This window comes from Salmo trutta, chromosome 37 (assembly GCF_901001165.1).
Source record: "Salmo trutta chromosome 37, fSalTru1.1, whole genome shotgun sequence".
Lineage (NCBI taxonomy): Eukaryota > Metazoa > Chordata > Actinopteri > Salmoniformes > Salmonidae > Salmo > Salmo trutta.
This window is the reverse complement of record NC_042993.1, coordinates 21,941,897-21,955,473: the sequence shown is the minus strand read 5'-3', so window position 1 is coordinate 21,955,473 and position 13,577 is coordinate 21,941,897. Positions and strand designations below refer to the sequence as shown.

The window sequence follows — 13,577 nt, the reverse complement described above, 5'->3', positions numbered from 1 at the left end:
ACTAACAAGGAAGTGTAACAAACAAACACAGCTCTATCAAATAACCATCTGCGTTTGCACTGAGGCGATGAAACAAATCTGTTTTTCTCTGCTCTAATCGATTGAAATGGGTCTGACAACTCAGTCAAAACATTGAGATTATCAACGTGCTGTGTCTTATGCAGTGAAGGATGTCTCTCTCATAGCAATTTTTTAACAATGTACTGTATAGTCATTTAAAATAGAGCCCAACTCAGATCCACTGAGATTTGTATGTTGGGGCAGACTGAATAGTTTAGTCATTTCATAAAAGGCTATGGGATATTGCTGAATCAATCCAAGGCAATGAGGCAGGTTAAAGAGGTTTTTAATCATTTCAAAATGCAAAAAGATTATATTTTACAAATAAGATAGCAAAACAACAGACTTAACTATAGATGTGTACATCATTTACATTGTTTTGGGATTTTGGTTTGTGTGTACCTACACAACAAGTGTACATGAAATAAGAGTGGCATATTTGAGTGACACTAATCCACAGGACTAGATACAGCCATAAAGTAACCTAGAGCATGGAAATGTCCACGACCTACATTTGACATTGAATTTCACAAGGTACTGTTCGCCATTACAGTTCATCATTGTTTCTTTAATGGCGAGTGAGATTACTCAGGCACATATTTTCAATACCCTGTGATCGATAAACATTCAGGAAAAATAAACAGTGTGAGGTTACATAAATGTTATACATTTATATTAGCATTGTTTCTGACTGCAATATCTTACCAAATTATACAGTATGAAATTCCGCTGATATAAAAAGAAAATTACTTGCAAAAAATGATCTTGAATTCTCTGTATTTGATGTGTGCGAACTATCGTACTTTGTTATAAAAAATAAAATGGAAATAGGATTTAAAGCTTAAAAGATTGTTTATAATATGACATGGAATTGGATACATTCTTATGTACAGATTAGAATTTCATCACCCGCTGGACACTGTCATATTCTGATAGCTATATAATACTCCTGTCCCCAAAACAACATGAAGTTTCGTAAAATAGAGGCTAGTCAAAAAGTGAGCCATGAAATGTTACTGTACAGTGAAACTGATTTATCTACAGTATTTGAATATAGCCTAGTACAATATTCTATACATCTATTATAACTATATAACTACAATCATGTGTTTGCATATTATTATAGTTTCATAGAGCCTTAAGCAAATTGTAAGTATGCAATCTCTGAATGGATCCTCTGTGGATAAGCATAAATAGTTATCCGCAGGTCAGAGGGCAATGCTTGGTTGACCTGTATTGGCAAGTTGACACATGATATCCACACTTACTATATATCTGTATATCAGATCCACCAAGCACACCTGATATGAGTGAAATTAACCTTGACACTTTAAGAGCATTCCTTATACACATGAACATGTAAAATATTTAATATCATCATGTTGCAACGGCAAATTTGATTTGTAGCACTGTAATTGTAATGTTGAATAAATACTTGAATAAAGAAAATGACACCATTTTAAAAAATTGACAACAGAATTGAAATAAACCGGCTTCTAGACAACCACTGTTCATTATTTTCTTCTCCGAGATATTTAGGATGATATGTCATCAGATATGTATAATTTCTGTATGTTAAGGGTGCACTGAGGATCTAGCTTTCTGAAGGCAGACCGTGTCCCTGTGTCCCTGTAGAGCCTTCACCCTCATGGGGTGACACAGTCAATGTGTCCCATGTTCTCTCCCACATAACCTTAGATAAGCTTCATGGTGAACTTGCCAGCATCCCCTCCACCCCCCCCTCCTCCTCCTACCCCCATTGAGGTACGGGGCACATAGTCGATGGTTGCTGTGTGTTTGATTTGCCCCTTGCTCTGGCTCCAGAAGAACATGAAGACGAAGCAGATAGCCACTGAGCTGAGGAAGGACAGGAAGCCCATGGTGGTGGCGATGATCAGTGTCTTGGCATCAAACGGGTACTGGTTGGCCACGTGTGCAGAGGAGTTGGCAGTAGGGGCGTGTGAGGACTCTATCCAGCCTTCGTCGGTGAAAAAGGGCATGGTACGGTTACGTGGGAAACCCTTCACATAGAGGCTGACGTACAGGCTGTCGTTGCCAGCTGCGTTGCCCACCGTGCACTGGTATGTGCCGCTGTCCTGAACCTGGGCATAGCGTACCTCTAGAGTCCCATTGGACAACACCCTGATGCGCCCCGTAGTGGAGAGTGGAATCCGCTGGGCCGACAACCAGGTAAAGGAGGGCATTGGGTCACCGTCTGCCTTGCAGGAGAAGAGCACCGTAGTGCCCTCCTCCACCCTGACCTCCTGGGACCTGCGGTCTACAATGCGGGCCTGCCGGCAGGTGAACAGTCTCGGGAGCTCTTTCTCCGAGAAGTCCCGGAATTCCCGCTCTCGCACCATGTCCGGGGTGGAGCAGGTGGGTTGGCGACCGTCAAAGTTCAGGCGCTGTCGCCGGCGGACCACCCAGAGTAGTCGGCAGTCGCAGGCCAGGGGGTTCCCATCCAGCCGCAGGACCTGCAGATTCCCCACCGAGTGGAAGGCACTGTCCTCCAGTGTGCTGAGCTGATTGGATGTCACGTTGAGCAGACGGAAGTATGCCAGCCCCCTGAAGGCCCCTGGCTCGATGCGGAGCAGGTTGCCCCCAGCCAGGTGCAGTTCCTGCAGCCGCAACAGGTCTCCCAGCAGGTTACCCTGGATGGCTGTGATGGGGTTGTAGGACAGGTCCAGGTAGCCCAGGTAGACCAGGTGGCGCAGCGCCTGGTATGGGACAGCACTGAGATTGCAGCTGCTGATGACCAGCGAGGTGAGGTTGAGGCCAATCAGGCTGTTGCTGGCCAGGGTGTCCAGCAAGGGCCAGTGGGAGATGACGAGGCTGCGCAGCCGATGCAGGCGGCGGAAGGCATTGTTGGGCAGCGCCGAGATGGTGAGGCGGATCATGCGCAGCCGAGTCAGGCTCTGGAGCTGGGACAGTGCCTCAGTGGGGATGGAGGTCAGGTTGCTGCGGTCCAGATTGAGCTCCTGCAGGTTCTGCAGGCCGGTAAAGGCCCGCTGGGAGATGAACACCAGGTCATTCTCCCCAGCCTCCAGCTGGTGAAGGCTCACCAACTCACGGAAAGTAAAGTCCAGAAAGACCAGGATCTCGTTCTCACTCAGGTCCAGGAAGCGCAGGCTGGGCAGTCCGGAGAAGACCCCCACAGAGATGATCTTGAGGCGGTTGCTCCTAATGCACAGGGTCTTGAGGTTCTGCAGGCCCTGGAAAGCCTCCACTTCAATCATGGCAATGACATTGTCACTAATGTCCAGATCCTCTAGCTGGGTCATCCCAAAGAACTGGCGACGACCCAGCGTCTTCAGCTTGTTACGAGATAAGTTAATGCGCTGGGTGCCACTAGCGAAGCCCTCAGACACAGAAGTCAGCTGTTTGTCAGAGCAATTCACTTCTAAAGTCTCAAGCCGACACACACACCTGGCAGGGCAAGGCCAGGGGAAGTCCCCTGCTGACACGCCCAATAATCCACACTGGAGCAAGATGCTCCATGCCCCCCATCGGACAACAGACTCCACAAACATCTTGCCTCCTGCCTAAAAATGGAAACGAAAAGGTTATGAACTGATAGCTAAAGAGCAGTCATGCTAACTCACAATGCCATAACAGATGAAACAAAGGTCTGAATATATTTTAGTATTTGTTAAGGAACTTACCGATTTACTGCGAGGATGCAGGTTTTCATAACCAGTGGTGGTCAAGTTGGGATCAGACTTGAGTTAAGTCTTCTATAAGAGATGATGTTCTGTAAAAAACATGTCCTTGCAAGTGGCCTAGAGAGACAAAAGAGACAGGAATTAATCTCCCCCCCAAAAAACAAAAGCAAGGATTCTTTGTAGCATTTGTAAATCATGGATTGCAAATGCTATATTTATGGACAAAGCATGAGTTTCCAACATTTTGAGATAAACCTAAAAAAGTGGTGAATTTCAGAGTGGAATCAAGACAATAAAAAATGTATCATTATTATCAACGTCAGAGCATAATTAAGGTACTATTTAGAGCAGATGTCCTAATTACTATCAACCTACATCTCTTTTTAATACAAACAACATCTTTACTAATTGATTACCAAATAATACATTGTTTACCACTTTTACTCTGCACCTTATATCCTCAGTCTAAGTTGCAGGCTAAAAGGTAGTGGTACGGTAATGAAACATACGCCCATGACCGTGCCCCATCTTGATCTGCACAAAAAATCCTCATTAGTGCATCCAGACCTATGCTTACTGATTCTAAAAACCCTGATGAAGGCCAGTTCAGATGGGAGCTGTGCCCCCTGGCCAGACATCTGGATTAGGCAGGCTATCTGTGGTCAGGGCCAGTGACACGTGACATGTGAAGGCAGATGTGCGCACGTAGGCTATACAGGACCAAGTTGAGAAGGTCAAGAAGGGAATAGTCTAACATTCCCATAGAGGCACATCATACATACCCCAAGAAACAAAAAGGTTTTGTCTTACTGTGCAGGCTCCTTTTCAATTAATTAAGCAGGACAAGAAATTAGGGAACATTTTCAACTACACTGTATTAAAAGGGATAGTTCAACATTTTGGCAATTAAGCCCTTTCTTCTACTTACCCAGAGTCAGATGAACTCATGGATACAATGCTAGCAGGTACTGTAGACTTCCAGTCAATGCACTAATGCTAGTAAGCAATAGCTCCAGAAACTACCTTTGCCTTCCTTTAAACTGCACACAGACGCATACATTTCTTCATTTGACTCTGGGTAAGTAGAAAAAAAGGCTTAATTGCCAAAATCTCAAGCTATCATTTTAAGTACAAATATATAAAATATAATATGACATACATTTCAGCAACATTTGTGATTCAACTATGGTGCAAATCAGATTTTGGGAATGCTTTTAAAAGTTTTAATCCTGATGACGACTAAAGCACTGACTAAAGCACTAACTCTTATACTGACACAAATGCCAAAAACATTAGTTGTAACTGCAACTGCATTTAGATCTAGCCCTCATGAACACCAAAAGGCAAAATCGACAACATCAAAAGCAGTGGTGTAAAGTACTTAAGTAAAAATACTTTAAGGTGCTACTTAAGTCGTTTTTGGGGGTATCTGTACTTTACTATTTATATTTTTTACTATTTATATTTACTACTTATACTTTTACTTCACTTCATTCCTTAAGAAAATATTGTACTTTTTACTCCATACATTTTCCTTGACACCCAAAAGTACTCGTTACATTTTGAATGCTTGGCAGGACAGGAAAATTGTCCAATTCATGCACAGAACATCCCTGGTCATCCCTGCCTTTGATCTGGCAGACTCATTAAAGACACATGCTTCGTTTGTAAATGATGTCTGAATATTGGAGTGTGCCCCTGGCTATCCGTAAATTTAAAAAAAAGAGAAAATTGTGCCGTTTGGCTTGCTTAATATAAGGAATTTATACTTTTACTTTTGATACTTAAGTATATTTTAAACCAAATACTTTTAGACTTTTACTCAAGTAGAAATTTACTGTGTGACTTTTACTTGAGTCATTTTCTATTAAGGTATCTTTACTTTTTCCACCACTGATCAAAAGTTAAAATCTAAATAAACAAAAGTAAAAAGTGATAGCCTACATATATTTCCCCCAACTGGTACAATGTGACGACATAATCATGTCATTGCTGATATCTTGTAAATTAATCCAATTAGTTTACTAATTGTAGCATTGCATTTGAAAAATTGGCCCCAAGATCCAACTCATATCACTGAAGAAAACATTCACTAGCTGACAAAGTGTTGTCAGGCACATCAAGACTTATGAAGGAGGACTATGGACCGATCCATTGCTGTGATTTAACTACTGCTTAAAACCAAAATACAAGTAAATATGGGTACAATATAGCTTGCAATTATTTACCGTTACCATATTTCTTTGTTCATGCCCTTTCTAAAATATATCATATACTACTCTAAAAATGCTAAAAATCTACCATCCAATATATCAAATGACTATGCATATGATATGACTAATACATCAATATTATTAATATAGAGTGCTGAGCTCAGTCAAACCTGCGGGAGCTGCGGTCTCTCACAGTCCAACATCATAGAGACACTTTCTCACTCTGTCCTTTCTCGACACAGCCTTCTCACTGACCGGCCAAGTTGAAAATCGGTCCCAGAGCGGCTTGTCTCATCCCTGCTATTCCCGAAAACGGTCTTATAGCGACTAGAAGGGCTGACTCATAACCCATCCACTTGCGCTCCGATGCTTGGAACTGCTTGTACCATTCTAACACCATAGTGCAAGCTAACATAAATTAACCGTGTTGATCCCTCAGTGTGGACTTGTGAGAGACAGAGACTGGCAGGTGCATGACATCACGGCGGGAAGCTAGGTGGAGTGAATGAGGCAGGGCTGTCAGAGGTTGAGCCTTTAGCCACAGTGTTATAGAATTCCTCCTGCTATACAGTACCAATCAAAGGTTTGGACACTTACTCATTCAAGAGTTTCTTTATTTTTACAATTTTCTACATTGTAGAATAATAGTGAAGACATCAAAACTATGAAATAACACGCATGGAATATATTTTCTATTTGAGATTCTTCAAAGTAGCCAATCTTTGCCTTGATTTTGCCTTGATAACAGCTTTGCACATTCTTGGCATTAAACAGCTTCATGAGGTAGTCACCTGGAATGCATTTCATTTAACAGATGTGCCTTGTTAAAAAAGTTAATTTGTGGAATTGTTTTCCTTTTTAATGCGTTTGAGCCAATCAGTTGTGTTGTGACAAGGTAGGGGTGCTATACAGAAGATAGCTCTATTTGGTAAAAGCCCAATTCCATATTATGGCAAGAACAGCTCAAATAAGCAAAGAGAAACGACAGTCCATCATTACTTTAAGACATGAAGGTCAGTCAATCCGGAAAATTTCAAGAACTTTTAAAGTTTCTTCAAGTGCTGTCACAAAAACCGCAGAGTGAAGGAAAAGCAGCCAACAAGTGCTCAGCATATGTGGGAACTCCTTCAAGTCTGTTGGAAAAGCATTCCAGGTGAAGCTGGTTGAGAGAATGCCAAGAGTGTGCAAAGATGTCATCAAGAATCTCAAATATAAAAAAATAATATTGATTTGTTTAACACTTTTTTGCTTACTACATGATTCCATATGTGTTATTTCATAGTTTTGATGTCTTCACTATCATTCTACAATGTAGAAAATAGTAAAAAATAAAGAAAAAGCCTTGAATGAGTAGGTGTGTCCGAACTTTTGACTGGTACTGTATGTTCATGCATACACCATGAAGCAAGATTGCAGCCAATGGTCCTGACCTAGGGCTGAACCTGTCTGTCAAATTAGACAGGGTCAGGAATCTAGACTTCACCCACTTTGGATTCCACAGTCACACGGTATCATATTCATTTGTATTTATGCTAAGTACATTCTAACGGGTAAAAATAGTATTCTATTTCAAGTATTGATCCAATTGAAATAGTTGTTGTTGAGGAAGCTGCTGAATGAAGTCTGTCCTGGGTGGTAAGGGTATTGGGTTTGTTTTGTTTTCAGCTGGACAGTTGATGGCAAAATGCCTGATTGGCCGATATGTAAAACTTTTGCATAACACCAAAACCCACCCGTCCAAACCTGTGCAGCGGCCAGCTCTTATCTAACAGACAACCACAACACCAAATGCAAACAATATCAAAGCCAACCTGATGTAACATCCACTCAGACAATCCCATGGCAGATCCAGAAACCATGTTTGGTGTTTGGGTTGGATCCCACTGTTGCTTAATTCTTTCAAACATTTGGACTTTGCCACTCAGCTCTCCCCCACCACCACACAAAACTCATCAAGTCTGCTCAGCTGTCATCGTGTTACATCAAACTGTGGACAGATGTCAGAACATTCTCAGTGTCAAAACAGTGACCTTGCAGTGCGTGCCTAGCTACAGAATCCCCATTACTGACTCCATGGAATCACTTTAGGTAACCAAAACTGTGGCTCATGAGCCTCCTTCTCATTTTGACATGACCCACAGCAGAAACAGAGCAAAACAACAACCCCAAACTAAGTTTGATCTGTTTTTTATGTGATTCATTGTTTTGAAGTGGTATCTGCTCTGCAGCCTGACTAGTATTTCCCAAAGCCTTTGGTCTTTCCTACCTCAAGACACATTTTTCCCGATCAGTATTGGCAGGGACACTTAGAGATTATAGGCAAGAAGACCCAATTGAACCAGTGCATGATGTCTAGCTGGGGGCCGCTTTGGATGGGCCACGAGAACATTCTTGTGTTCATTCACTGTATTGACGTCAGTCCTCAAAACAGACACCCTGGCAGACTTTTCCTCCCCTCCCCACATTGGTCACTATCTAAATCACCATGGGGTTAGAAAGAGATTGCAGTGTAAACCAGGCTGCACTTTGACACTTGTATAAGTGCTATTCTTAGACCAATTAAGATGGCTGAAATTAAACAACAGCACAGACCAGGGGGTCCGGGTGTGTGCATCCACTCTGTTGAAAGTGTCTCAGTGTGTATATCTGTATGTTTTTATGTGCTAGAAAGACATTGTTTATTGCTCCTGTCACCTGCCTCTGTGTACCAGCCTCTGTGATATGCACCAGAGTTCTACAAGCGTGTATTAAAAGGTTTGTGAGCAGAACAGCTGCTAGGCTGAGGGGGAGAGAATAGCAATGCTCTTCAGAATGCCAGATTTTTTTTGCCATTGGGTCTGCCAGGGAAAGGAGAAAGGGCTCGTAAACAACCTCAAGTCAAGCAAGCCATTTCTGATTCAATCACTTTAAAACATTTTGTAAAGACAACGTATACCTCAATAATATTGCAGTGTATGTGTGTGTGTGTGTGTGTGTGTGTGTGTGTGTGTGTAGACCTACGTTAGATAGCTTGTGTAATTGCATTACACTAAGCATGTAGGGAAGCCATAAAGAAGAGTATGTTTGTCTGGCTGTAAGCTTGCAACTGTGACAAATATGATTATATTAACTGTGTGACACTGTGCCCACATTTGCAATTGCATTTGTTTCATCTGGATTTAATGTGTTTTATACAAATGCTTTTTGTGTGTATTTGCAACTTAAATGTCTGTGGGTTTTGGAGGGTTTCTGGTCTTTTGTATGGTGGAATGTGTGTCTATGCATCGGGATGCTTAGGGTTAGGCGTTATGCATTGTGTGTGTGTGTGTGTGTGTGTGTGTACGCGTGTGTGTGCTCTGAATATGTTTGTATTTACACTCTCACTCTTTCTCACAGGCAGAAGTGGGTCACTATGACAGCCCACTCAAATCAATCTGGTTCCAGAAACAGTGTTCTGTCGTGTTGTAGGGTGCACTATATTATAATTCTTTATCAAGGCAGTCAGTTAAGTCACTGCTCGCACAAAGTGCACTGTCTGCAAAATTAATAATAGCACAAATAAATGAGAAAAGATAATTGGTTTCAGTGTAGCACTGATGTGACATGCCAAATGAGGTCGTTTTAGTTAATAGCATTGACGGATTGAATCCAACGAGGTACAATGAGAGAAAGAACAATGTCTGACAGGAGGAGATGGATGGTAAACAAGGATTCCAGCAAGTACGCTTTATAAAAAGGTGCTTGATTCTTCTGAAGGTGGACTTCAGCGGTCAGGAAACTTTCCGCCTATGGGGAATATACCAAGAATATATAACAGCGGCCAATTGTACCATTCTTGGATTACATTGGGCCTGTTACAAGGTCTCCTTTAGGCTACACTTTCATTAGAATGTCCTTCCATTTTCAGCATTCCCTCTCTGCTTTCACTATTCCAAAACAGCTTTGAGAGGACAAAGAGAGCAACCTCTTGAAAGAGAGCCACAACAGTTTGTTACGGGTTGCGTTTTTCACAGAAAAGCAACTACACTACATAATCCTCCACACAGAACTGGACAGGTGGAGCTTTTCCCCTTTGGCACACTTACGGGCTGCTTGCTAATCTGATCAGAGCCATCCACAATCCTAACTTCATTCCAATAAAGGTAACCTGCTATGGTGGTGCTAAAGCTATAGCCTGGGTCCAATCATGTGGAACGCTAATGAAATGCACATACTTTCCTCTCTGGGTACAGCACATACTGGGGCTGTTATCTCATCCAATAAATGTGATAAGCGCGGATGAGTCTGAAAGAATACATCATCAAATAAAGGCACAGAGACACAGTGTCCATTTCCTTGTGACCTCAGAGTAAGTATGCAGGTTGTTTCAACCATGCTTCATTTTGCTCAAATGGATTGGTTGGAAAATTAACAATGAGGTTTTATTATAGTGCTGTGATGTTGTGTTTACATCATTGATTAGTTTAATAAGTCCTCTGATATGCAGAAACACTACGGGCAATTTAGTTGAACTTAATCAAATTAAAGGCAGAATGAAAACATGCATAAACATTAGTCCTAGTCCTTTAGCACAGTCTCTCATAACCACTGCAATGACGAAAATAAGTAATTTGTTGGTTTGACATGAGCCCAAGGGTATTGCCATTTAAATCTTCATATTGTGACTTTTATTATGTATACATAATGTTTATGCACAATCCTTCCAAAGGGTCTTGTTTGAGGCTACTGATATGGTAAAAAAAAAAAGAGAATGACAGAAACAATCCTTTGAAATTGTCAACCCAGGACCGAGTTGGTGTGAACAGAATGCATTATCCTCCATAAACAGGTTTTTAAACCAACTCTCTAATACGAGTGATGGGCAGTTCCATGTTAAAAGCCCTATGAGCATTCACATGTGAAGTTCATAGGAGCACATCAAATTTGGTGTGAAATGAAACCTACGAGAGTCAATATTTCTGGGGGGAAAGAAATTGTCCACCATTTTCCATGCTAGAAATTAGGAATAAACTAAGGCTTTGATTAATGGTCAAACAGATGGAAAAGGGGTCTTAGAAAACATCTGGCAGAAAAAGTCTTAAAAGGTATTAGAAATACATTTAAAAAAACGATTTGCCTTCTGTAAGTTTAAGAAATATTGCCTAGTATCATTCAGTTACCAAAAACCTACATATCTTTAAGATATTTCCTAATTTCTCTCCCTCATGAGGAGGGAGGATTATGAAAGTTCACATAAGTAACAAGTAAAGGTAGACCAACCAAGTAGTTTTATGTTTTTACTGATAACAATTTGGTTCATAATTTATTAAGTGATTAAAACGCATTATTCTGTTACCAAATCGTTAAAAGAATAACCAAAAAAATCTGTAACAGACTGACTGCAACTGAATGGCTACAATGGGAATTCATAGTAGTCAGAAACCACAGTTGGGTCACCTGCTACTGTCCTCCCTTCCACTGGCATACTGTTATGTTCAGATCATAACTGTTTTCTTTCTGTCAAGTGGTGGTCAAAGCGTTTGAAAGCAATCTGGATAACCCACCTCTTACTGACACCTATCCATGAGCCCCCTTTCTTTCCATTTAGTGTAACCAACCCTCTCACCCACTGAGCACTGACCGACACCGATCGTCCATGGATGTTGAAAAGCAGTGGAAATTTGGTCAGCCCAAATCTGAACCAATCATAGATGTCTGTTTCACAAGTTTGGACAGCACAGTACAGCACAGCACAGTATAGTACAGTACAGAAAAGTAGAGGTCAGTACAATACAGTAATGTACAGTAGAGTTTAGTACAGTAGAGCACACTAGAGTACAGTATAATTTACTCTATTGTACTGTACTGAAATTTACTGTACTGAACTATACTGTACTTTATTCTAATATGTGCTGCACTGTGCTGTACTGTGATGTCCAAACTTGAAACATAGACGTCTATGATTGGTACAGATTTGGTCTGGTCAGTAGTGATGCATTGTGGGTACAAACCCAGCTAGCACATAATGTTCTGAGAACCATATGTTTCTTAGAGTTTGATGAGAGTGTGGTTGTCCATTGTGAATGTTCTCAAATTGTTCTTTCCATAAAAAACACAAGAAAACGTTAGTAACGTTAGAGAATGTTCTAAGAATTATTTAAAAACATATACATTCCGTTCTCAGCATCAACCAAATTATCTCTATCCTCCATCTTGTTAAGTGTGTTCAGGTGTATTGGCCGTGCCAACTTATTGGCCAGATCTTAATGAGTGCATCTTAAGGCTCCTTAACAGCTTCTACCTCCAAGCCACAAGACAGCTGAACAATTAATCAAATGGCCACCGGACTATTTACATTGACCCCCCCCCCCCCCCCCCCCCATTTGTTTTGTACACAGCTGCTACTTGCTGTTTATTATCTATGCATAGTCACTTCACCCCTACCTACATGTACAAATTACCTCGACTAACCTATACCCCCGCACATTGACTCAGTACCGGTACCCCCTGTATGTGGCCTTGTTATTGTTACTTTTTTTTTTCTTAAGTTTATTTGGTAAATATTTTCTTAACTCTTCTTGAACTGCGCTGTTGGTTAAGGGCTTGTAAGTAAGCATTTCACGGTAAGAATAACCCCTGTTGTATTTGGGGCGCATGTGACAAGTAAAATTTGATTTGAAATAAAAGATCCCAGAAATGTTTCATACGTACAAAAATATTATTTCTCTGAAATGTTGTGCACAAATTTGTTTACATCCCTGTTAGTGAGAGTTTCTCCTTTGCCAAGATAATCCATCCACCTGACAGGTGTGGCAAATCAAGAAGCTAATTAAACAGCATTGTCTACAGCACAGGTGCATCTTGTGCTGGGGACAATAAAAGGCCACTCTAAAATGTGCAGTTTTGTCACACAACACAATGCCACAGATGTCTCAGGTTTTGAGAGACCGTGCAAATGGCATGCTGACTGAAGGAATGTCCACCAGAGCTGTTGCCAGAGAATTTAATGTTCATTTCTCTACCAAAAGCCGCCTCCAACATAATTTTTTAGAATTTGGCAGTACGTCCAACCAGCCTCACAACCGCAGACGTGTATGGTGTCGTGTGGGCGAGTAGTTTTCTGATGTCAACGTTGTGAACAGAGTGCCCCATGGTGGCTGTGGGGTTATGGTATGGGCAGGCATAAGCTATGGACAACAAAAACGATTGCATTTTATCAATGGCAATTTCAACCTTGAGGCCAATTGTCATGACATTCATCCGCAGCCATCACCTCATGTTTCAGCATGATAATGCACCGTCCCATGTCGCAAGGATCTGTACACAATTCCTGGAAGCTGAAAATGTCCCAGTTCTTCCTTGGCCTGCATACTCTGCAGACATGTCACCCATTGAGCATGTGTGGGATGCTCTGGATCGACATGTACAACAGCGTGTTCCAGTTTCCGCCTATAGCCAGCAACTTCGCACAGCCTTTGAAGAGGAGTGGAACAACAGGCCCCAATCAACAGCCTGATCAACTCTATGTGAAGGAGATGTCGTGCTGCATGAGGCAAATGGTGGTCACACCAGATACTGACTGGTTTTCTGATCCACACCCCTATCTTTTTTTTAAGGTACCTGTGACCAACAGATGCATATCTGTATTCCCAGTCATGTTAGATTAGGGCCTAATATATTTATT

At 41.5% G+C, this 13,577-nt stretch overlaps 1 protein-coding gene across 9 annotated transcripts in view; it reads right to left on the bottom strand.

The window, feature by feature from the left end:
- Positions 1 to 329: 329 nt before the first annotated feature.
- The window catches only part of LOC115176784 (leucine-rich repeat and immunoglobulin-like domain-containing nogo receptor-interacting protein 1), a 39,113-nt gene continuing 25,865 nt past the window's right edge, over positions 330 to 13,577 (bottom strand). For 8 of the 9 annotated variants that reach the window (XM_029737067.1, XM_029737073.1, XM_029737068.1 and 5 more), the window contains 2 exons: positions 3,723 to 3,839; positions 330 to 3,602 (listed from right to left, as the gene is read on the bottom strand). In XM_029737067.1, the coding sequence (XP_029592927.1) occupies positions 1,755 to 3,590 (1,836 nt within the window). In that variant the 5' untranslated portion in view covers positions 3,591 to 3,602; positions 3,723 to 3,839 and the 3' untranslated portion in view covers positions 330 to 1,754. Of the gene's footprint in view, positions 3,603 to 3,722; positions 3,840 to 6,105; positions 6,465 to 13,577 lie in introns of those variants that run through there. The other variant, XM_029737075.1, reaches the window with a different exon arrangement.